Here is a 25530-nt window from a genome sequence, read left to right on the forward strand (position 1 = left end):
GGACTGAGTTCAATGGGGATTATGTAGTAGAAGACGACAGTTATGGAAGCTTCCGTGATGACAGCTGTAGTGTTATTTGGTCATGAATGCCTATGATCAGAGCATGCAGAACATGTATTATTTCAAAAAATCCCCCTTGAATATGATGTACCTAATAGGCATTTGTACAAACAACAATCACTTTATTCACATGCCAGAACAGTGTTTGAGTAGACAGTTTTAAGGGCAATACAATCAATTTCTTGCACTCAGATTTGAATTTTTAAAAAATTATATTCAAGCTCTAAGTATTTTACTTACAGAATTTTGCACGTGGCCCACTCCTTTCTGCACAAAGGTAAAATAATATCTTTATTTGCCTAATTCCCCATTGTTTTGTTGTTTCAACATGATTTTGTACCCTCAGTCATTTCAATGTTAGTCAAACGTTACATTTTCTTTCACTCTTACCCTTTTTTGAGCTTCATTTCCTCTCTTTATGTTCTCGAGTATAGCTTCGAGGTGTAGGGTATTCATTCCCAAGATCCACAACAATTACCTCCCTAGAAAATGTCACTCCTTTTAAAGGTCTTTTTTGGCTTTCAACAACTGAAGGAGTTCTAGTGACAGATATGTGTATTTTCTGCAAACCATCATCCTGCAAGAGAATGGGACAAACAATATAAACAAATAATCAATTTATGACAAGCCCTGCTTTTAAAATTACAGGTTATATGTACACTGTTAACGAGAAACAGAAAAAGCATTTCTAAATGATATAGGAAAGCAGCAATAATCCATCATGATCACATTTTCACATTTTTATGGTTATAAAAGCATACATTGACCTATTCAAATAACATTTGGTGACATGTAATTCTCTCCATGAAGCTGTCAAACCCAAGAGCCACTAGGACCATCATTCTGTCGTCGACCGGGCATGGCCATGGGGTGGGAGGGTATGTGAGTTGTTCCTGTCAGGGAGTCCCAGACACAGAGCTCAAGAAGGCCCCAGCTGTGTTGTGTGCTGTTGTAGGACCCTGGAGCTAGCACAGGGGGCTGCGGTCTGGGCCTGAGCTTGGCCACAGTGGAGAGGTAAACAATTCATCTTGTTTTCTCATTGGAAACAGGAGAGGGCTGGATCCCTAGATGATGTCTTAACAGCTCTAAGATTCTAGGATTTTGAGAAAAACAAACTGAAGGGGAATTATTAAGAAAAACACAAATGTAAGAATGAAGACTAAGCAAGTTTCTAGACTTGGCATATGTAATGGTTTAGTAACATGAACTGATAAGCAAACAGAATGGCTTAAATGACTGTGGGCACTGGACTCATTCTACCTACAAACCTAAGTTACATGCAACTCCATCTCCTATTATTATTATTATTATTATTTTTTTTTTTTTTTTGAGACGGAGTCTTGCTCTGTCACCAGGCTGGAGTGCAGTGGCGATCTTGGCTCACTGAAACCTCTGACTCCCGGGTTCAAGCAATTCTCCTGCCTCAGCCTCCCGAGTAGCTGGGATTACAGGCGGGTGCCACCACGCCCGGCTAATTTTTGTATTTTTAGTAGAGATGGGGTTTCACCGTGTTAGCCAGGCTGGTCTCGATCTCCTGCCCTCGTGATCCGCCCTCCTTGGCCTCCCAAAGTGCTGGGATTACAGGCATGAGCCACCTGCCCGGCCCTCCATCCCCTATTATTATACCTAGCTGAGGAATGTACCTGCTTTTCAATCAAACAAATTCTAAACTGGTCTTTGAGAGTAGAAAAACACATCACCTCTTCTTGACCAGTTTCTCCAGCATTCTCAGGCTCTTGCTTCTCATTTATTTGGTTCTCCTCTTCTGCCTCCATGTCCCTTCTGTTTTCTAAGGGTGTGGCCAACACTTCCTTACTCTGTCTCTGCACAAGAATGCCAGGCCTCATTGGCACATTCAAGTTCATGACTTGCATTAAGATCCTAGAAAATTAATCGGTAGAGTTTTAAACATTCATGCATCCTCATCCCCACTATCACACACAAAATGGCCTCTGCCACATCCTGCACCACACTCGCCTTTCGTGGTCCTCTGGATTGCTTGTCACCACTTTGGCAGCTGCACAGTCTACACCTCCGTTTGCATCTGTACAAGGCACTTTCTTTGTCTCTTTACCTTTCCTGCCTTGGAAACTGAAAACAAACAAGCCACAAATTCAGAAAAGGAAGAATGGCCCTGATTTTAAGGTGTAGTATAGAAACTTCACTTTTAAACAGGATATCAGCATTTCTAAAATGCTAAAATGGAAAAGTAGATAATTATGGTATCATAACTTGTTCTGTTTTAAATTGTTTTACATTATTTCTAGATACATTTGCTAATGTGACTTGAAATCTGATCCCAATTATCAGCATGGATTTATACCATTTATATAAAAAAACCACCAATAAAAGGAGGATGCAAATGAGGCAAATTAGAAGGATGATGAAGAAAGTGATTGCTGTGGTTTCAAAGCTCATAGGTTTAACTAGAAGACTCATCCACTCTCACAATCACAGATTGTCCAAATATTCTTTTCCAGCTCAATTTGAATGTAGTACTCTTGTTCTTTAAGTTTTCTAGAAACAGAGGAATAAAAAGCTGTTTGTTGTTCGTTTGGTCAGTTCAGCTTCATGAAAGATGCTCTGCTTGTTGCGGAGTTGACTCACACTGGCTAATTTCTCTCCATAACTGTGGTGGGGGCTGAGGTGGCCAGAGGGGAGACTGAGCTGGGACACGTGTGATCACGCAGCTCACCTCCCTCACCCCAAAAACTATCAGGAACCAGAGAAGAGAGGAATCGGAACAGCTGGAGCTGAGCCCAGCTCCCCATTCTTCTCTCGTCAGTGACATCATAGAATCATGGAGCCCTTGAGTTAGAAAGACCAGACAGCCAGTCCAACCCAGTCCATCACCTGGAGGCTGGAGAACCACGAGGCTGTTGCCTGTTCATCCCCTTCTTCTGAGAGGTCCAGGTTAGAGGCCATTTGAAATTGTCTTGACCATTCTTTGGGCAAGGATTTTCTCCCTACTCTCCAAACACCACCTTTCCTTTCCTAACCTGAGCCCGTTTCTTTTATTGCTTCTTTCACAGACCATGAACAATTGGTCTACTTCCTTCTTATGAAATCCCTCTCTATAGCCCTGAGCTCAAGGCTTCACTGTGGAATTCTACCAAACATTTAACAGAGAACTAACACCAATCTTTCTCAAACCTTTCAAAAAATTGAAGAGGGAACACTTACTAGTCATTCTATGGAGCTGGCATTACCCTGATACCAAAGCCACTACAAAAAAAGAAAGCTATAGACCAATATCCTTTATGAATATTGATGCACAAGTCTTCAACAAAGTACTAGGACACCAAATTCAGCAACATATTAAAAGGATTACACACCATGACCAACTGGGACTTATTCCTGGAATGCAAAGATGGTTTAGTACACAAAAATCAACCAATGTAAAACATCACATTAACAGAATGAAGGTTAAAAATAAACATATTATCATCTCAACTGATGCAGAAAAAGCACTAGACAAAATTAACACACTTTCATGCTAAAACCGCTCAACAAATGAGAAATAGAAGTAAACTACCTCAACATAATAAAAACCATATGTGAAAATCCTACAACTAACATCATATTCAATGGTGAGAAAATATTTGTAAATCACATAATCTGTTAATGGACTGATATCCAGAATACATAAAGAACTCCTACAACTCAACAACAACAAACCCGATTTTGAAACAGTCAAAGGATTTCAAGACATTTCTCCAAAGATACACAAATGATCAATAAGCACATGAAAAAAATGATCAACATCACTAATCATTAGGAAAGTGTAAATCAAAACCACAATGTGTTACCACCTCATACCCAATATGGGGGTTATGACTTTAGAAAGAAAAAAAAAGTATCGGTGAGGATATGAAGAAATTGGAACCCTTGTGCATTGTTGGTGGGAATGTAAAATGGTACAGTCACTGTAGAAAACAGTATACCAGTTCCTCAGAAAATTAAGTAAAGAATCACTATACGATGCAGTAATTCCATTTCTGGGTGTATACACAAAGAATTGCAAGCAGGGACTCAAACAGGTATTTGTACACCCTTACTCATGGCAGAATTACTCAAAATAGCCAAAAGGTGGAAAAACCCAAAATGTCCATCAAAGGATGGATAGATAAAATGTGGTGGCCGGGCATGGTGGCTCACGCCTGTAATCCCAGAACTTTGGGAGGCCAAGGTGGGTGGATCACCTGAGGTCAGGAGTTCAAGACCAGCCTGGTCTCTACTAAAAATACAAAAACTAGCTGGGCGTGGTGGTGAGCGCCTGTAATCCTAGCTACTTGGGAGGCTGAGGCAGGAAAATCGCTTGAACCTCGGAGGCAGAGGTTGCAGTGAGCTGAGATCATGCCATTGCACTCCAGCCTGGGTGACAGAGTGGGACCCCATCTCAAAAAAAAAAAAAAAAAAAAAGGCGTATATACACTCAATGGAATACTATTTAGCTTTAAAAGGAATGAAATTCTGGGCTGGGCGCAGTGGCTCATGCCTATTTAATCCTGGCACTTTGGGAGGCTGAGGGGGGTGGATCTCCTGAGGGGAGTTCTAGACCAGCCTGGCCAACATGGTGAAACCCCATTTCTACTAAAAATACAAAAATTAGCCAGGCGTGGGGGCAGGTGCCTGTAATCCCAGCTACTTGGGGGGCCGAGGCAGGAGAATTGCTTGAACCCAGGAGGCGGAGGTCGCAGTGAGCCAAGATTGCACCATAGCACTCTCCAGCCTGCAGAACAAGAGCAGGACTTCGTCTCAAAAAAAAAAAAAAAAAAAAAAGGAATGACATTCTGATACATGTTACAACATGGAAGAATTTTGAAGGCATTATGCTAAGTAAAGTAAGCCAGACACAATAGGTCACATGTTGTATGATTCCACTTATATGAGGTACCTGAAATAGTCAAATTCATAGACACAGAAAGCAGAATCATGGTTAGCAGGTGCTGCAGGGAGGAAGAAATGGGAAATCAGTGTTTAATGGCTGTAGAGTTTCAATTTAGAATTATGAAAAAGTTCTGGAGGTGGACAGTGGTGATGGTAGCACAATAATGTGAACATACTTAATACCACTGAACTGCACGCTTAAAAATGGTTAAAATGGTAAATTTTATGTTATGTATATTTTATCACAATTTTAAAAATTATTTATGGAACAAAGAAAAGGGAATTTGTCTGTAAAGTGGCCAGGTATACAGCAGGCATTACAAAACCAAAACCACCAGCACATACAGATTTGATTTCAATCTCCACCCTTTGTTCAATTTGTTTCCCCACTGTGAATGTTCTACCCCTACCTCAGCCCTTTACCTGTCCCACCTCTCAATCCTTTAAGACTTAGTTCTTGGCCGGGTGTGGTGGCTCATGCCTGTAATACCAGCACTTTGGGAGGCCAAGGTGGGCGCATTTGAGGTCAGGAGTTTGACGAAACCATCATGGCGAAACCCCATCTCAACTAAAAATTCAAAAATTAGCCAGCGTGATGGTGCATACCTGTAATCCCAGCTACTTGGGAGGCTCAGGCAGGAGAATTGCTTGAACTGGGAAGGCAGAAGTTGCAGTGAGCTGAGATTGTGCCACTGCACTCCAGCCTAGGCAACAGAGCGAGACTCCATCTTAAAAAAAAAAAAAAAGGCTGGGTGCAGTGGCTCACGCTTGTAATCCCAGCACTTTGGGAGGCCGAGGTGGGAGGATCATGAGGTCAGGAGATTGAGGCCATCCTGGCTAACATGGTGAAACCCCATCTCTACTAAAAATACAAAAAATTAGTCGGGTGTGGTGGCACGTGTCTGTAGTCCCAGCTACTTGGGAGGCTGAGGCAGGAGAATTGCTTGAACCCAGGAGGTGGAGGTTGCGGTGAGCTGAGATTGCACCACGGCACTCCAGCCTGGCAACAGAGTGAGACCCCGTCTCAAAAAAAAAAAAAAGACTTGGTTCTTGGATTCTCTTCCATTATGCAATCACCATCCATTGGGCTTCCTTTTGAAATCAGCCCAATTGTTCTATAAAACTAATATGTATAGTTTGTTGAATAAACATAGAAATGGACTCTCCCCAGTCTTAAAACTTGAAACTTGAAACTATCTCATCAGAGTTTCTTCCTCAGGAAACTGACCCTCAAGCAAGGAACTGAAACCCATCAGATCACTACCTCCAGACAATGAGACACCAGACTCCCCATCCTGACTGCTTCCTTACCCCTCCCTACTTCCTGTTTTCCGCCTTCCCCACTGTGTAAATCCCTCAGTCTTAATAGACTGGGGAGACAGATTTGAGCCTTCATCTCCTGTTCACCTCAGCTGCACCACCAGATTAAAGCCTAAGCCTTCTTCCCTGGCAATACTCGTTGTCTCAGTGATTGGCTTTCTGAGCAGCCAGCAGCAAAACCTAGACAGAACCCCTGGTGTTTCAGTGACACTTCCAATCGTGCTTTCTCTGAGTTCTCACTTGATATAGAAAACACCTTGTCACTTACATATATCCCAACCCCTTGCCCTATCCAGCTCCAGTCCCAGGCATGCTGGGAAGTGACAGGGTCTTTCATAGTCTTTGTAATTTCTCACCTCCTACCCCCAAGGTCTTTCACAGTCTTTGTAATTTCTCACCTCCTACCCTACACTGATTTTTATTCCCTCTTGTTAACAAAACCTGTTTTCTAACTCTTCACAACAAGAATGCCTGATAGTAACTCTCATGGGTATCTGGACCTCAGTGTGGGCCTAAGGTTAAAGTAAGACAGTCTAGGTAGAATTTCAGGCACTACCCAGAAGATGGGGGAGCAGGGGTTCTCTTTGGAGCAAGGGGGGCTTTTCTTGTGCTCCTGGCATCTGCCATGTTGGGGTCAGATATTGCCTCTTCCATACAGAATAAGCTGTCCTGCCCTACTGCCTACCTCCTGCCTGCAGACTTCTTTGCTATGGTGGCCAGAGGGTTGTGCAGACAGGGTCTGCAGCAACTTGGGCTCCAGATGGTCCAGGGCATATGTGAATCCCCAACCACCTCCCTAAGGCCTTGATCCATGTGATCTGTTGAAATCCTGTGACAAAAACATGATCCAGGAATTACAGGATGAGTGAGGACACTCAAAGGACTCCATCACAGCTGCCTGAATTTGGAAACTAGGGGCAGTGGACACAGGACTCAGGCCTGGCTGATCAGGATAGTCCACAGTTCAAGGGTCAACATGTGATCTAAATCAGCTTAATTAACCTCAGTGTTAAGATATTTGCAGGAACTTCCAGCATGGAAGAAAGCAGGGCTGAGAGTATGGAGAGAGACAGATTAAAAAGGGCTCTGCTTGATCTAGCTATGCCTGAAGGCTTGACTTACAGTGTGGACAGGAAGCTGGACTTTCAGCTGTGTGAGTCCATGCCTTTCCTCTTTGGCATAAGCTGGTTAATTGGGGTTCATGGATGTTGCACCCCAAGATTCCTGACCAACACAGCGTTGCAACGAGCATCACAGTGCCTCCTTTTCTGAGCCTTGATACAAGAGGCATAGCACCCATCTGCCATTTCCTGATCTGACTTCTTGAGCATTAAATAGGTTCCCTCCAGGCCAGGCACAGTGGCTCACACCTGTCAATCCCAGCACTTTGGGAGGCTGAGGCAGGTGGATCACTTGAGTCCAGGAGTTCGAGACCAGCCTGGCCAACATGGTAAAACCCCGTCTCTACTACAAATACACAAATTAGCCAGGCGTGGTGGCGTGGGCCTGTAAACCCAGCTACTCAGGAGGCTGAGGCAGGAGACTCACTTGAACCCGTGAGGCGGAGGGGAGGTTGCAGTGAGCCGAGATCATGCCATGGCACTCCAGCCTGGGCGACAGAGTGAGACTTCATCTCAAATCAATTGATCAATCAATCAATCAATCAAATATTTGAGAGATTTGGTCAACTGGTGCTACTCTAACTGTGATCTATAGACTGGAGTAGTCCCTAAATTGTCATTGGTCTGCAACAAAATAGAGCAATGGAGACTAAATAACTAGAATCTTTTTGTTGTTGTGGTTGTTTTTGAGACAGGGTCTCACTTTGTCACCCAGGCTGTAGTGGCATGATCTTGGTTCATTGCAGCCTCCACCTCCTGGGCTCAAGCAATCCTCCTGCCTTAGCTCCCCAAGCAGTTAGAATTACAGGTGCACGCCACCATGCCCACTAACTTTTTGTATTTGTAGAGACGAGGTCTCACCATGTTGCCCAAGCTGGTCTCAAACCCCTGAGTTCAAGCGATCTGCCCGCCTTGGCCTCTGAAAGTGCTAGGATTACAGGCATGAGCCACCACGCCCGGCCAATTATTTTCTTATTGTTGGACAACTTACTGCTTTTATTAATAGCATTGATGGACATATTTGTACATATACATGTGAGTACAACTCTGATATTAAAATATTAATGTTTTATTTTCAAAGTTTATTGGCCTCTGGCTCTTTATCTTTTATTCTAAATCTCATCTATTTTGTTTCATTGTTATTTTTGGCTCCAAATAGCTTATGTTTTGATTTTTGTTTTCTTTTTTAAAAGAGACAGGGTTTTGCCATGTTGCCCAGGGTGGTCTTGAACTCCTGGGCTCAAGTGATCCGCCTGCCTCAGCCTCCCAAAGTGCCAGGATTATAGGCATGAGTCACAGAACCCAGCTGATTATTTTAACTTCTATTCATTCCCTTTTCTTCAATATGTTTTTACTTAATTTCTTGAGACTGGGTCTTGCTCTGTTGCCTGGACTAGAGTGCAGTAGTGCAATCATAGCTCACTGCAGCCTTAACCTTCCAGGGTCAAGTGATCCTTCCACCTCAGCCTCCCGAGTAGCTGGAACTACAGGCACATGCCACCATGCCTGCCTAATTTTTAAATTTTTTTGTAGAGACACGGTCTGGTTATGTTGCCCTGGCTGGTCTCAAACTCCTGGGCTCAAGCAATCCTCCCACTTGGCCTCCTAAAGTGCTGGGATTACAGGCGTGAACCACCACGCCCAGCCTTATTTCTAACTCTTGAGATTCTGTCTCCTCTTAACCTTTAAGAAAAAAGCAATGTTCTGCTTTAGGTCTAAAAACTCTTAAAAAAAAAAAAAAAAAAAAAAAAAAACCTTGATTTCTGGGGCCGGGCACGGTGGCTCACGCCTGTAATCCCAGCATCTTGGGAGGCCGAGCCGCATGGATGACGAGGTCAGGAGACTGAGACCATCCTGGCTAACATGGTGAAACCCATCTCTACTAAAAATACAAAAAATCAGCCAGGCGTGGTGGCGGGCACCTATACTCCCAGCTACTCGGGAGGCTGAGGCAGGAGAACGGCGTGAATGCAGGAGGCGGAGCTTGCAGTGAGCCGAGATCGCGCCACTGCACTCCAGCCTGGGGGACAGAGCCAGACTCCATCTCAAAAACAAACAAACAAACAAACAAAAAAAACCTTGATTTCTTTATAATCCATCTCATTAGCTTGCAAAAGGGAGATAATATAATAAATCACATTCATTTGAAGAGCCCAACAACTATTCTGGCTTTTGGGGGGGATGTGGAGGTGAGGATTAAAAAAATCAAAAGAGAAAAAAAAATTCATTGGTGATGAGACTGAAATTGTTAAAATAGTAGAAACATTTCATAAACAATTAATGGGAAATAAAGCATATTTTCGGACTCAATGCAATTTTCTCAAGCCTAGAAATTGGTTTCTCTTGTAGATGTCAAAGTCTTTCTTAATCACAGGAGGCTTTATTTCTCTTTGTTGAATTAAAAGAAACCCCTGAATCACAAATTTGTCATTTGAGCAACTTATTTTTATTGGGAACTTGCTTAAATATGATTAGTCAAACACTTTAAACTTTTCTGTTTCTTTTTTCTTTTTTTTTTGAGACAGAGTCTCACTGTGTTGCCCAGGCTGGAGTGCAGTGGTGTGATCTCAGCTCACTGCAACCTCTGCCTCCCAGATTCAAGAGATTCTCCTGCCTCAGCCTCCCAAGTAGCTGGGATTACAGGCATGCACCACCACACCCAGCTAATTTTTGTATTATTATTATTTTTTTTAGTAGAGATGGGGTTTCACCACATTGGTCAGACTGGTCTCGAACTCCTCACCTCAAGCGATCCGCCTACCTTGGCCTCCCAAAGTACTGGGATCATAGGCATGAGCCACCTAGCCTGGCCTTTTCTGTTTCTTTTTAAGCACACAGTAAAAATGTTCATGGCCCATGATTGGTAACCAAGGGCTCAAGATGTTTTCCTCTCTGTAAAGATTTTGGTAACTGTTGGGCAAAAGCAGACTTAAAACAATTTTTTAGGATGTTTTTGGATTTACAGGAAAGCTAGAAGACAGTACAGAGGGTTCTCATATACCTCACGCCCAGTTTCCCCTATTATTAATATCTTAAATCAGTGTGATCTATTTGTTATGCTTTATGAACCAATACTGATAAATTATTATTAACTAAAGCCCATGGTTGATTCAGATCCTCTTAGTTTTTACCTAATGTCTTTTTTGGGTCCAGGACCCCATTCAGGACACTATATTACAATTAAATCATGTCTCCTTAGGCTCCTCTTGGCTGTGACAATTTCTCAAACTTTGTTTTTGATGACCTTGACAGCTTTGTAAAGCACTGATCAAGTATACTGTAGGATGATCCAATACTGGAATTTGAACTTTTGAATTCTAAATTTTTTTTTTTTTTTGAGACAGAATTTCGCTCTTGTCGCCCAGGCTGGAGTGCAATGGCATGATCTTGGCTCACTGCAACCTCCACCTCCCAGGTTCAAGCGATTCTCCTGCCTCAGCCTCCCGAGTGGATTACAGGCGCCCGCCACCACGCCCAGCTAATTATTGTATTATTAGCAGAGACGGGACTTCACCATGTTAGCCAGGATGGTCTTGAACTCCTGACCTCAAGTGATCCACCAACCTCGGCCTCCTAAAGTTCTGGGATTACAGGAGTGAGCCACCGCGCTTAGCCAAATACTAAATTTTATCTGAAGTAAAGGAAGACATATATTTTCTTTCTTTCTTTTTTTTTTTTTGAGACGGAGTGTTGCTCTGTCACCCAGGCTGGAATGTAGTCGCACGATCTCAGCTCACTGCAACCTCTGCCTCCCAGGTTCAAGAGATTCTCCTGCCTCAGCCTCCTGAGTAGCTGGGATTACAGGTGTGCACCACCATGCCCAGCTAATTTTTATATTTTTAGTGGAGACAGGGTTTCATCATGTTGGCCTGGCTGCTCTTGAACTCCTGACCTCGGGTGATCTGCCCACCTCGGCCTCCCAAAGTGCTGGGATTACAGGCATGAGCCACCGCGCCCAGTTTATACATTTTAAATTTCACATCTTTAGCCAGGTGCGGTGGTTCACACCTGTAATCCCAGCACTTTGGGAGGCAGAGGCGGGTGAATCATGAGGTCAGGAGATCGAGACCATCCTGGCTAACATGGTGAAACTCAGTCTCTACTAAAAATACAAAAAAAGTTAGCCAGGCATGGTGGTGGGCGCCTGTAGTCCCAGCTACTCAGGAGGCTGAGGCAGGAGAATGGCATGAACCCAGGAGGAGCTTGCAGTGAGCTGAGATCGTGCCACTGCACTCCAGCCTGGGTGACAGAGCGAGACTCCATCTCAAATAAATAAATAAATAAATTTCACATCTTTATCCTTCTACTATTGATTTACGGAAACATTTTAAATTGTCTTCCTCCTCTCTTCTTCACTTCTATTTTCCCTTCATTTATAATGATGCTTGGTAATTTTTTTTTTTTGGAGATGGAGTTTCGCTCGTTGCCCAGGCTGGAGTACAATGGCACGATCTTGGCTCACCGCAACCTCTGCCTCCCAGGTTCAAACAATTCTCCTGCCTCAGCCTCCCGAGTAGCTGGGATTACAGGCATGCACCACCAAGCCTGGCTAATTTTGCATTTTTAGTAGAGATGGGGTTTCTCCGTATTGAGGCCGGTCTCGAACTCCTGACCTCAGGTAATCCGCCCGCCTTGGCCTCCCACAGTACTGGGATTACAGGCGTGAGCCACCGCACCTGGCTTTTTTTTTAATTTTTTTTTTTTTTTTTTTTTTTTTTTTTTGAGATGGAGTCTTGCTCTGTTGCCCAGGCTGGAGTGCAGTGGCACCATCTCAGCTCACTGCAAGCTCCGCCTCCCGGGCTTGCGCCATTCTCCTGCCTTAGCCTCCTGAGTAGCTGGGACTACAGGCACCCATCACCACACCCGGCTAATTTTTTGTATTTTTAGTAGAGACAGGGTTTCACCATATTAGCCAGGATGGTCTCGATCTCCTGAACTCGTGATCTGCCCGCCTCGGCCTCCCAAAGTGCTGGGATTACAGGTGTGAGCCACCGCACCCGACATGCTTGGTAATGTTTAGTAAACAGCACAGTCAGGCTACCAGGTAGCTTTAAGGAGAGAGTCCACTCCACAAACCGGTGTTGGCAGGATCCCCGTCCTGCATTTCCTAACCCACTCTTTGTTCTACCCCCAGCCTTTAAAGTACGGCCTTCTGAAAACCTGACCCTGGGAGACGTGGGAGCCTCAACTTTGTGCAGACTCCAAATGAGACTCACCATGATGTGCCAGAAATCTCACACGTCTAATCCACAAAAGGGAGAAGGTTCATGGTTTAAATACCATTGTCTCCAAGAGACTGAGATCACTGGATCTGCAGCAAACCAGGGCAGTGTGGCCTTTGCCACAATGTACCTGGACTGCATTTGTGGAGATCAATTTGGTGTTGGACTTTGTGATGGTTTTCATTATTTAATATTCCTCCCTTCCTTTGAGTGTGGACTGGATTTATAGTAGTAAATCTCTTCTAATGACTAAAATGAAGCAAAAGTGAGGGTCTGTGAGTTCCGATAGTGGGTCATAAAACGCATTGTGGCTTCCTCCTTGCCTTTTCTCTCAGGTCACCTGCTCTGGGAGAAGCCAGTTGCCATGTTGCGAGGACACTCAAGCAGCCCATGGAATGACTCACATGCTGAAGAACTGAGCCCTCCCTCCTTCCAACAGCCAGGGAGGAACTAGGGCATCTTGCCAATAACCATGTGAAGAAGCTTGGAAATGGATTGTTCCCCAAATGAGTCTTCAGATTACTGCAGACTAACATCTTGACTGCAACTCTAGAAAGACCCTGAGCCAGGATCACCAAGCTCACAGAAGCTAAGAGTTAATAAATGTTTGAATTAAGCTGCTAAGTTTTGGAGTCACTTATTATGCAGCAATAGGTATCTAGTATAGCCTGTATTTACATATTTTGATTTTCTGTATATTATAATGTTTTGACATCTTTTTTTTTTTGAGATGGAGTCTTGCTCTGTCACCCAGGCTAGAGTACAGTGGTGCAATCTCAGCTCACTGCAACCTCCATCTCCTGGGTTCAAGTGATTCTCCTGCCTCAGCCTCCCAAGCAGCTGGGATTACAGGCACCTGCCATCACACCCAGCTAATTTTTGTATTTTTAGTAGAGACGGGGTTTAACCATCTTGGCTAGGCTGGCCTTGAACTCCTGACCTTGTAATCCTCCCGCCTCGGCCTCCCAAAGTGCTGGGATTACAGGCGTGAGCCACTGCACCCAGGCTGTTTTGACATCTTAAAAACCTTTCTAGCTGAAGCTGCCCCTCCTGGGGCCAGCCAATTCTTAGTGAAAGCAAAGGGTGCAGCCTGTGGCATCCCTTTGATATGAAACTAACCAATCCAGAGCGAAGTCTCCTCCATCTGGCCAGCACACCCCAGGAGACAATATTCCTCTGCCTCCGGCATCCCCAGGCCAAGTAGAGCCCTGAAACTATTCAAAGTAGCCAATCCTGAGATGTTTACCTTGCCCTCCCTTGCCTTTTCCTCATAAACTCCAACAAAAGCGATGACCTATTCTCTCCTCTAGTTCTTGCCCCCTCTACCTCCTGCTCCATGCTGTGGGGCTTTCCTACCGGCCCTATGTGGCGTGCAGGGCCTCCTGTTTCTAGGGCCTGTGAGGACAGTTAGCTTTGTTTTCCTGAGCCTCTCATGTCTCCTCTTGTAGCTGCATCTGACTGACTATATGTAGGCATAAAGGAACATGTGGAGGGGGACTGATGTGGATCTTACAGCAAGCCCCAACGTGTCTCAGTGTTTCTGTCCAGGAGGCCCATTTTCCCTCTCAACATCACAGGATGATCCTCTTACTGCAGGACTCACTGTGGCTCTCACTCCTCTTATTAGAAAGATCAAGAAGGTACCTTCAAGGGCTAGGCTTCCCATGAAGGGGAGTTTATACAGTAACGCCAGCTATACTCTTGCCAGAGGTGCTCTTAGTGTTAGGAGCAATCCTGGATAGCCAAGACCTCACTAGAATCTAAAAGAAAATGGAAGGCCAGGTGCACCTCCATCCCAGGAGTCCTAGATCCCTGGGGCACAGAACTTGGATCAGAGGAATGTGGCTGAGTTTTAGTTTACTGACTCTTGGCCTAAGGGAGAACCGAGATCTAACCCCAAAGGACAACTTCACCAACCCTCAGCACCTGGCCCTACAGAGAATATCCATGACTTGCTATAGTATTCTTCCATCAACCATTCTAGGATCTTTGCAGACCCAGTATTATGCAACATGACCATAACACCTACCTAGTCCAGGGAAAGGCCATGTCCAGCGCAGGGACAAGAAGAACTAGACTAAGCCACTTCCTCTGTTGACTCAAATCTGCCTTCATGAAAACTACCTTTGGAGATGCCTCTTTTGGGCTCCCCCATCAAGAAACCCGGTATCATCTAGGTGCGGTGGCTCATGCCTGTAATCCCAGCACTTTGGGAGGCCAAGGTGGGCAGATCGCCTGAGGTCAGGAGTTCGAGACCAGCCTGACCAACATGGAGAGCCCCATCTTTACTTAAAAAATACAAAATTAGCCAGGCATGGTGGCGCATGCCTGTAATCCCAGCTACTTGTGAGGCTGAGGCAGGAGAATCGCTTGAACCTGGGAGGCGGAGGTTGCGGTGAGCCAAGATCGTGCCACTGCGTTCCAGCCTGGGCAACAGAGCGAGACTGTCTCAAAAAAAAAAAAAAAAAAAAGGCACCCAACATCTAGACATGGAACTTGGCCCAGAAAGTCCACAGCGTCCCTATTTTCAGTTGCACACTCTCTACCTTGGACCAGGACAGCCTTGCAAGCGCTGAGATACAGAGAAGGGCCAAAAGTTTTTCTGACTTTAGCTCTGGAATAAACCTTGATGTTGCACTTTTATAAACACCCTGGGCAGCTGTGGAACAGAACTAAGGTCTGCAGGAGACCTTATTACAGCATCCAGGACTATGAAGCTATAACAGGACACATCTATGGCCCTGAAACACCCTTCCTCCTACATATTGGTTAACTCCCACTCTGGAGAAAACCACACTCACTCTCCCAACTCTAATCCCCTGCAAAAAGTTATTCTTATTGAATACAGCTACACAAGCCATGCTTGAAGTCAGAGGGGAGATATTTTTTCGTCTCCATGGTTAGGCTTCATATCTGAAGCAATGCTTGTGAATTTCACCTTGCCTTGAAGCTCATCTGCACTCATGTTTGTACCAGGAGGTTAGACAGATTATGGAGGACTTCTTGTTTGTTTTGACGACCTTATTTCTCTAGAGTAGTTTTAGGTTCATAGCAAAATTTAGCAGAAGATAAAGAGCTTTCCCATAGACCTCCTGCCCTGACACAGGCATAGCCTCCCGATTATCAACATCCCCGTCTCTACTGAAAATACAAAAATTAGCAGGGTGTGGTGGTGTGCACCTGTAATCCCAGATACTCAGGAGGCTGAGGCAGGAGAATTGCTTAAACCTGGAAGACGGAGGTTGCAGTGAGCCAAGATTGTGCCATTGCACTCCAGCCTGGGTGGCAGGGCAAGACTCCGTCTCAAAAAAAAAAAAAAAAAAAAGAAAAGACAAGCTAAACACTATTCATATACAAAGAACATGTACTCAGAATATATAAAGAACTCTTGTAAATCAATAAACAATAGAAAATGGGCAAAAGACTTGAACAGGCACTTCACGCAAGAGGATATCCAAATCAGTAATAAACATTAGTGTCAGATTTTAAAATTAGTTAAAAAAAAGCCATCCTCTATTTCCAAAACAAGTAAAACAATAAAAATAATTTCCTGTCTCTCTCCTCTCTCTGCTCTCTCTCTCTCCCTCTCTCTCTCTCTCTCTCTCTCTCTCTCGCCCGGGCTGGAGTACACACTCCCTGCCTCCAGCTCCCATGATGCTCCTGCCTCGGCCTGCGGGCTGCCTGGGATTCCAGGCACGCGCCACCACCTCTGCCTGCTTTTGTCCTTTGGCTGGAGGCGCGGTTTCGCCATGTTGGCCAGGCTGGTCTCCACCTCCTGACCTCAAGTGGTCTGCCCGCCTCGGCCTCCTGAGGTGCTGGGACTGCAGACGGAGTCCCGCTCACTCGGTGCTCGGTGTTGCCCAGGCTGGAGTGCGGTGGCGTGGTCTTGGCTCGCTGCAGCCTCCGCCTCCCAGCCACCTGCTTTGGCCTCCCAGGGTGCTGGGATTGCAGCCTCTGCCCTGCCGGCCGCCGCCCCGTCTGGGAGGTGGGGAGCCTCTCTGCCTGGCCACCCATCTGGGATGTGAGGAGTGCCTCTGCCTGGCTGCCCTGTCTGGGAGGTCAGAAGTGCCTCTGCCCAGCCGCCACCCCGTCTAGGAAGTGAGGAGCGTCTCTGCCCAGCCGCCCATCTGGGATGTGAGGAGCATCTCTGCCCGGCCGCCCATCGTCTGGGATGTGAGGAGCGCCTCTGCCCGGCCGCCCCGTCTGGGATGTGAGGAGCGCCTCTGCCCGGCCACCCCGTCTGGGGGGTGGGGAGCACCTCTGCCCGGCCGCCCCGTCTGGGATGTGAGGAGCGCCTCTGCCCGGCCTCCCCGTCTGGGAAGAAGTGAGGAGCGTCTCTGCCCGGCCGCCCCGTCTGGGAAGAAGTGAGGAGCGTCTCCGCCCGGCCGCCCCGTCTGGGAAGTGAGGAGCGCCTCCGCCCGGCCGCTCCGTCTGGGATGTGAGGAGTGCCTCTGCCCGGCCGCCCCATCTGGGATGTGAGGAGCGTCTCTGCCCGGCCACGGCATCTGGGATGTGGGGAGCGCCTCTGCCCGGCCGCCCCGTCTGGGAAGTGAGGAGCGCCTCTGCCCGGCTGCCCATCATCTGGGATGTGAGGAACGCCTCTGCCCGGCCACCCTGTCTGGGAAGTGAGGAGCACCTCTGCCCGGCCACCCCGTCTGGGAAGTGAGGAGCACCTCTGCCCGGCCACCCCATCTGGAAAGTGAGGAGCGCCTCTGCCCGGCAGCCACCCCATCTGGGAAGTGAGGAGCGCCTCTGCCCGGCAGCCACCCCATCTGGGAAGTGAGGAGCGTCTCTGCCCGGCCGCCCCGTCTGGGAAGTGAGGAGCGCCTCTGCCTGGCCGCCCCGTCTGGGAAGTGAGGAGCGCCTCTGCCTGGCCGCCCCGTCTGGGAAGTGAGGAGCGCCTCTGCCCAGCCGCCCCATCTGGGAGGTCTACCATGGAGGCCAGATGCAATGTGGGGGCTGGACGTGGTGGCTCACGCCTGTAGTCCCAGCACTCTGGGAGGCCGGGGCGGGTTGATCACTTGAGGCTAGGAGTTCGAGACCAGCCTGGCCAACATGGCGAAACATATGAAAAATACAACAGACAAACCAACCAACCAACCCAGCGACAACAAAACAGGTCTACCCTGGAGTCATACTCTAATTTTTTCTATTTTCTTCCCTTTCTGATCCTTTATCCCACTTGCTTTTTCTTCTTCTTCCTTCTCCTTCTTCTTTGTCAAATAGAGGATTGAGTTATTATCATTGATCCATACAAAGTCCCTCTCTCATTTATTTTCTTTAATTCCCACCCCCCATTTCTATTCCCCGTCTTCCCATGTGCAACCTTCCTAATATGTTTGATATGCAAAATAAATAAATAAATAAAATAAAATAAAATAAAATAAAATACCCCTTTCCAGGCCAGGTGCAGTGGCTGATGCCTGTAATCCCAGCACTTTGGGAGGCTGAGGCAGGTAGATCACCTGAGGTCAGGATTTCGAGACCAGCCTGGCCAACATATAAAAATTTGCTGGGCTTGGTGGCAGGCACCTGTAATCCCAGCTATTCAGGAGGCTGAGGCAGGAGAATTGCTTGAAGCCAGGGGGCGGAGGTTGCAGTAAGCTGAGATGGCACCATTGCACTCCAGCTTGGGCAACAAGAGCAAAATTCCAACTAAAAAAAAAAAAATTCATATATTTTTATATATTTTATATATATAAAATACATATATTTAAATATACATATATATATATATATTCCTTTGCAAAGTTAAAAACAAAACAGAAATTATGTTAAAAGGCAACCCACACTGTAATCCCAGCACTTTGTGGGGCCAAGGCGGGAGTATCACCTGAGGTAAGGAGTTTGAGACCAGCCTGGGCAACATGGCGAAACCCCATCTCTACTAAAAATACAAAAAATTAGCCGGGCGTGGTGGCATGTGCCCGTAGTCCCAGCTACTCGGGAGGGTGAGGCAGGAGAATTGCTTGAACCCAGGAGGCGGAGGTTGCAGTGAGCCAAGATCACACTACTGCACTCCAGCCTGGGCGACACAGCAAGACTCAGTCTCAAAACAAAAAACAAACAAACAGGCAACCCACAGACTGGTAGAAAATATTTGCCACGCAAATAATCTTTAAAGGATCAACGTATAGAATACTTTTAAAACTCCTATAAAAAAGGGAAAGGCAAAATATAAAAAAGGTACTTCTCAAAGGACAAAGCATGAATGGGCAATAAATATAAGAGGCTCACCTCGCTAATAATCACAGAAATGCAAAGTGAAAACAAAATCAGGTAATATTTTATACAAGATTGACAAAAAATGTAGTCTGTCAATTCTAAGAACTGGTGAGGACATGCAGCAAGGGGAAGGTTTTCGATACTGCAGATGGAAATGTAAATTGGTAAAACACTTTGGACGAACTCTTGTTATTCCAAGAAAACTCTTGTGTGTGTAAAAACATGTAAAATAATATTCTTGTCTGGGAACAGTGGCTCACCCCTGTAATCCCAACACTTTGGGAGGCCGAGGCTGGCAGATCACTTGAGCCTGGGCAGTGAGTTGTGATCGCACCATTGCGCAGCCTGGGCAACAGAGGAAACCTTGTCAAAAAAAAAAAAAAAAAAGGAAAGGAAAAATCTCCCATAATTTCACCTTTTTTTTCTTTCTCTTTTCTTGAGAGTCTTCCTCTGTCACCCAGGCTGGAGTGCAGTGGCAGGATCTCAGCTCACTGTAACCTCTGTCTCCTGGGCTCAACCGATCCCCCTACCTCAGCCTCCCAGGTAGTTGGGACTATAGGCGCCCGCCACCACTCCCATCTAATCTGGGGGTTTTTTGTTGTTGATGTTCTTTTTGTAGATGCGAGTTTTCACCTTATTGCCCAGGTTGGTCTCAAACTCCTGTGCTAAGCAATCGTCCTGTCTCAGTCTTCCAAAGTGGTGGATTAGAGATGTGAGCCACACACCCAGCCTCCAGTTTTTTTGTTTTTTGCTTTTTTTTGAGACGAAGTCTTGCCCTGTCGCCAGGCTGGAGTGCAATGGCGCCATCTCGGTTCACTGCAACCTCCGACTCCCTGGTTCAAGCGATTCAATTCTCCTGCCTCAGCCTCCTGAGTAGCTGGGACCACAGGCATGCGCCACCACGCCAGTCTAATTTTTGTTTTTTTAGTAGAGACGGCATTTCACCACATTGGCCACGACGGTCTCCATCTCTTGACCTTGTGATCTGCCTGTCTCGGCCTCCCAAAATGTTGGGATTACAAGCATGAGCCACCGCACCTGGCCCCTTTTTTAATATCATATGTTTCTAGCTTTTTTAAAAAAAGTTACTGTAGTGTTAGTTTTGTTTTTAATGAACAGCATTCAGATAATTCAATATATTACAAAGAGGAAAACATTGAGAAGTCTCTCATCCTATCTCAGTCCTACCCTCCATCTCATAGGAAACCATGATTATCAGTTTCTTGAGTATATTGCCAGAATTTATGTGGAAACAAGGATCATATACTCTCGTTTATCCTTTTCTACACAAAAAGCATAATTTATACACTGTTTGGCACCTGGGCTTTTTTCACTTAGTAAGATATGCTAGAGATGGTTCCACATTAGTATGTTGGGAACTGATTCCTCACTCTTTTTCATAGCTGCATAATGCTCCATTGTGTGTATGTACTATAGTTTATAATATCAGTCCTCTGATGGATACTCACAGTTTACAATATTTTGCTATTACAATCAATAACCTCATACACATATTACTTTATATGTAAGCAAGTGTATTTGGAGGCAAAATTCCCCAAAGTGGGATTGTTGCATAAAAATACAAATATTATTCAGTGTGGTTTTGATAACCACTAAGGATTGCTGCATTCTGCTCCTACTAGCACTGTTAACTCGGCACCTGTTTCCCTGACATCCTCCTATATTGAGTATATTACCAAACGTTTCAATGTTTACCAATCATGATGATTTGCATTTTTATTAAAACTGAAGCTGGCCTGTAATCCTAGCACTTGGTGAAACTGAGGTGGGAGGATTGCTTGGGCTTGGGAAGTGGAGGCTGTAGTGAGCTGTGATCGTGCCACCTGTCTCAGAAAAAAAAAAAAAAAAAAAAAAAAAAAAAGACAGTCCGGGAGTGGTGCCTCACGCCTGTAATCCCAGCACTTTGGGAGGCTGAGGCAGGCCGATAACCTGAGGTCAGGAGTTCGAGACCAGCCTGGCCAACATGGTGAACCCCATCTCTATTAAAAATGTAAAAATTAGCCTGGCATGGTGGCACCTGCCTGTAATTCCAGCTGCTCGGGAGGCTGAGGTGGGAGAATCACTTGAATCCGAGCAGCGGAGGTTGTAGTGAGCCGAGATTGCATTACTGCACTCCAGCTTGGGCAACACAGGACTCCATCTCAAAAAAATAAATAAAAAACACAAAAACATGCAGCTAAACATCTTTTCATATATTTGAAGTCTATTTTTAACTACTATTTTTCTGTGAACTTTGTACCCCAGTCCTTTGCCCATTTGTCTAATGCACTGCTGCCTGTTAATTCTTAGATATTTTAAATGAATATTCAATATATTTATATTTGGAAAAACTTATCCAAGGACAAAAGATGACGCTAAAACCCCTGTTATAAAACGAACATACCAGCCTTTCCCCCACGAGCCTGGAATCCGGCCAGAGCAGGATTTTAAGACTCTCGGACGACGTCAACACGTCCTCGGACCTGACTGCGCAGGCTCCAAACAGCTCGCCCGAACCATAACATCTGTGTGCGCATGCTCGCTTGATTCCTAGCGGAAAGTTTGTGTGCGCATGCTCCAAGGAGCCGCACCCCATCGGCTTCCCTAACTGAAAATCCGCTGCGCTTGCTCATAAACCTGCTCTCCTAGGAGACCTGAAGGCTGCTTCCACTAACCCGGGCTGGCGCTGCTAACCTCACCCAAGGATCCCTGCTGTCGGAAAATGTCCAGAGGCACCATCCCTGCTATGAAGAAGGAATGCCAGTACAGCAGCCACAAGGGGTCTTCCTGTGGCCCTCAAACAAAAAATCACTGCATTACATCAGCAGGTATTCAGCATCTGGCTCCCTCCAAACGGTGTCTAAAGCGAGTTTTAAAAATTAATGTTAGGGGCGGGACGGCGGGGGCGGAAAAAAATAAAAAATTAAATTACATTAATTTTTTTCTCTTTTTTTTTAGAGACGGATTCTCGCTCTGTCCCCCAGGCTGGAGTGCAGTGGCGCGATTTCGGCACACTGCACCTCCGCCTCCCGGATTCCAGCAATTCTCCTGCCTCAGCCTCCTGAGTAGATGAGACTACAGGCGCGCGCCACCACACCCGGCTAATTTTTTGTATTTTAGTAGAAACCGGGTTTCACCGTGTTGCTCAGGCTGGTCTCAAACTCCTGAGCTCAGGCAATCCACCCGCCTCGGCCTCCTAAAGTGCTAGAATTACAGCCGTGAGCCACCGCGCCCGGCCAAATTACATTAATATTTTATATTGAGGAGGAAGTTGGTTACAAAGGACTTTCAAAAGGGTCAGGGGTTAATAATCTACATATTTTAAAATATTCCAGGCCGGACGCTGTGGCTCACGCCTGTAATCCCAGCACTGTGGGAGGCCGAGACGGGCGGATCGCGAGGTCAGGAGATCGAGACCATCCTGGCTAACACGGTGAAACCCCATCTCTACTAAAAATACAAAAAAAATTAGCTGGGCATGGTGGCGGGCGCCTGTAGTCCCAGCTACTCGGAAGGCTGAGGCAGGAGAATGGTTTGAACCCGGGAGGCGGAGCTTGCAGTGAGCCGAGATCGCGCCACTGCACTCCAGCCTGGGCGACAGAGCGAGACTCCATCTCTCTCTCTCTCTATCTCTCTATATATATTCCATAGACTGCATTGGAGAGAAAGGCGCCGGGACAGAAAAGCCTGAGATAAACCACCTGTCATTCTTGGAGAAAAGGATGCTCCGGCTTTCCCGATTTGGTTGATGAGATGGAAAATCAACCCTTACAGAAAGACATCACCAATTCCCGAAAAGATGCTGCCCCAGTCACGTTTCCGCACTTTGTGAGACGTTGAAATCTCCAGAAGTTGCCCAAGGTTTTCAAGCTGAACACGGGAGAAATGACTCTGGATCTCTGAGGACTGTTTTCCTCAATAAGGAGCTGCAATCTTGACTCCACTACCCTCCCTCCAAAACATCTCGTGTGTCTGGTATCTGGTTATATTGTGGTCTGACAGAGAAGTTTCTTTCGGGGCCAGTGAATTTTTTAAAAAATAAAAGAAAAATAGGTCCTACCAACACATTAATACTTTAATACTTTAAATTTCCCTCTTTATAGTAGGTTGAAATGTCAGTATCTCTTAAGAACAATGGCTGAACCAAATGTTTCCTCAAAACTCACAGTTTTTCCCACCATTTCAGAATGGGCTTGGGAAGCTGCCTCAGACTAAGCTTTGATTTTTTTTTTTAATCTGGCCCAAATTCCTATCTAAGGGGCCTGAGAAATCATGCCCTACATACCATAAATTCTCATCATATGAGTTTTATTTAACCCTATATATGGTGACTTGCTTTCCAGTCTGACTCTGGCATGACATGCGACAAAGAAGAAAGTCAAAATATTTTACCCCAAAACATGTTTCTTTGCCATATTTTGAAATGGTCCTGCAAAGCTGTGCTTTGTGGGGGAAAATACGCATCTGTCAAGAATCTCTATTAACAAAAAAAACAAAAACAAAACAAAACAAAAAAAAAGAATCTCTATTAACACAGCTAGATCTTTTTCTTCCAGGCCCTCCCAATCCTGAAGAGATCGAGAGTCTACCATTGTTTTAAAGGTCTGAATAGGAAACATTTGTCATCTGTCATCTCTAAGGGCAGCCATTATAAGACTTCAAAAGAACCTTTTGAAGTCTTATAATCTTTTAACCTGAACATGTCCTTCCTATTGATCCCAGGTCTTCAGACAATTGTCAACTCAACCATTTGTCAATTAGAAAATATTTAAATTGGCTGAGTGCGGTGTCTCATGCCTCTAATCCCAGCACTTTGGAAGGCGGAGGCGGGCAGATTGCCTGACCTCAGGAGTTCGAGAGACCAGACTGAGCAACATGGTGAAACCCCATCTCTACTAAAATACAAAAAATTAGCTGGGCGTAGTGGCATGCAGCCGTAGTCCCAGCTACTCAGGAAGCTGAGGAAGGAGAATTGCTTGAACCTGGTGGGCGGAGGTTGCAGTAAGCAGAGATCGCACCCCTGCACTGCAGCTTGGGCAACAAAGTGAGACTCTCACAAAAAAAAAAAAAAGAAAATGTTTCCATTTACCTATAGCCTGGAAGTACCTGCTTTGAGTTGCTCCGTCTTTCTGAACCAAACCAATGTATTTCTTAAACGTATTTCATTGATGTCTCATGCCTCCCTAAAATGTATAAAACCAAGCTGTGCCCCGACCACCTTGGGCACATGTTCTCAGGACCTCCTGAGGGCTGTGTCACGGGCCATGGTCACTCACATTTGGCTCAGAATAAATCTCTTCAAATATTTTACAGAGTTGACTTCATCAACATGCCCATACCTGATGAGATGCCTCATCAAAATTCTAGTGGACTGGCTAGTTCAGAAAATGGACCAGCCAGGTTTGCTTAAATGCACCCCTGCACAACTATCTCACTCCTGCTTGGAGCCGGCTAGATCAGGAGACCTGTCCCTAAACTAATGTACTCCATGTCTTAAGTCTTTCTGTTTTGTTTTTGTTTTTGAGAGAGTCTCAGTCTGTCACCCAGGCTGGAGTGCAGTGGCGTCATCTTGGCTCGCTGCAACCTCCGCCTCCCAGGTTCAAGCAATTCTCCTGTCTCGGCCTCCCAAGTAGCTGGGACAACAGGGGTGTACCACCACGCCCTGCTAATTTTTGTATTTTAAGTAGAGATGGGGTCTCACCATGTTGGCCAGGCTGGTCTCAAACTCCTGAGGTCAGGCAATCTCCTCCTCCTTGTCTAACAATGGCACATTGCCCCAGGGTGTAAAAACGGCCAGGGGTGAAAGCAGAGACACAATTCAAAGCATTTGTATTAAGAGAGCAGTAACTCCATGCATTATTTTGCAAGTCACATTTTTTTGTTTTTGTTTGTTTTGAGACAGGGTCTCACTCTGTTGCCCAGCCTGGAGTGCAGTGGTACAATCTCTGCTCATTGCAGCCTTGACCTCCCTGTTTCAAGGGATCCTCCCCCGCCTCAGCCCCCCAAGTAGCTGAGACTACAGACATACAACACCACACCTGGCTAATTTTTGTATTTTTTGTAGAGACGGGATTTTGCCATGTTGCCTAGGCTGGTCTTGAACTCCTGAGTTAAGCTATCTGCCCACCTCGGCCTCCCAAGGTCCTGGGATTACAGGCATGAGCCACCACACCTGGTTTGAATCTATAATTTCAAAGTTAAAATTTTTTTAAGTCAAAACTATGTAAAAAGTTATGCTTAGAAAAAGTCTAGCTTCCTCAGCTCTATCCCTTCCACCTATTCCTTCCTCTGTCCCCCAGAGATAACCTAGTTCATTATTTTTGGTACATCTCTGTTTCTTTTTTTTTTTCTTTTTTCTTTTTTTTTTTTTAGATACAGTCTCACTCTGTCGCCTGGGTTGGAATGCAATGGAGTAATCTCAGCTCACTGCAACCTCTGCCTCCCAGGTTCAAGCGATTCTCCTGCCTCAACTTCCTGAGTAGCTGGGATTACAGTCACCCACCACTACGCCCAGCTAATTTTTTGTATTGTTAGTAGAGACGGGGTTTCACCATGTTGGCCAGGCTGGTCTCGAACTCCTGACCTCCTGATTCACCCACCTCGGCCTCCCAAAATGCTGGGATTACAGGTGTGAGCCATCATGCCCAGCTACATCTCTGTTTCTTTTTGCAAAAAAAAATACATATATTTGT

General features: G+C 45.7%; 1 protein-coding gene and 2 long non-coding RNA genes across 7 annotated transcripts; 2 read left to right on the forward strand and 1 right to left on the reverse strand.

Moving 5' to 3' along the window:
* Positions 1 to 161: 161 nt before the first annotated feature.
* On the reverse strand, positions 162 to 21364 carry C14H2orf74 (chromosome 14 C2orf74 homolog). Of its 5 annotated transcripts, none has more exons than XM_055242317.2 (5): positions 2668 to 2811; positions 2510 to 2577; positions 2038 to 2151; positions 1761 to 1941; positions 162 to 637 (listed from the first exon to the last, which is right to left on the reverse strand). In XM_055242317.2, exons 4-5 carry the CDS (start codon positions 1932 to 1934, stop codon positions 464 to 466), a joined length of 348 nt encoding a protein of 115 aa, XP_055098292.1. In that variant the 5' UTR covers positions 1935 to 1941; positions 2038 to 2151; positions 2510 to 2577; positions 2668 to 2811; the 3' UTR covers positions 162 to 463. The 5 variants fall into 5 exon arrangements, with proteins under 5 accessions (XP_055098292.1, XP_055098290.1, XP_055098291.1 ...); XM_055242315.2 differs by having other exon boundaries at positions 2384 to 2577; XM_055242316.2 differs by lacking the exons at positions 2510 to 2577; positions 2668 to 2811 and adding an exon at positions 21243 to 21364.
* On the forward strand, positions 2825 to 13229 carry LOC129462384 (uncharacterized). Its single transcript, XR_010115726.1, has 2 exons — positions 2825 to 2973; positions 12949 to 13229. It is a non-coding gene; the product is annotated as an uncharacterized lncRNA (long non-coding RNA).
* Positions 21363 to 22905, forward strand: LOC129462383 (uncharacterized). Its single transcript, XR_008650837.2, has 2 exons — positions 21363 to 21666; positions 22490 to 22905. It is a non-coding gene; the product is annotated as an uncharacterized lncRNA (long non-coding RNA).
* Positions 22906 to 25530: the final 2625 nt, after the last annotated feature.

The sequence above is a fragment of the Symphalangus syndactylus genome, chromosome 14 (assembly GCF_028878055.3).
Source record: "Symphalangus syndactylus isolate Jambi chromosome 14, NHGRI_mSymSyn1-v2.1_pri, whole genome shotgun sequence".
NCBI classification, from domain to species: Eukaryota; Metazoa; Chordata; class Mammalia; order Primates; family Hylobatidae; genus Symphalangus; species Symphalangus syndactylus.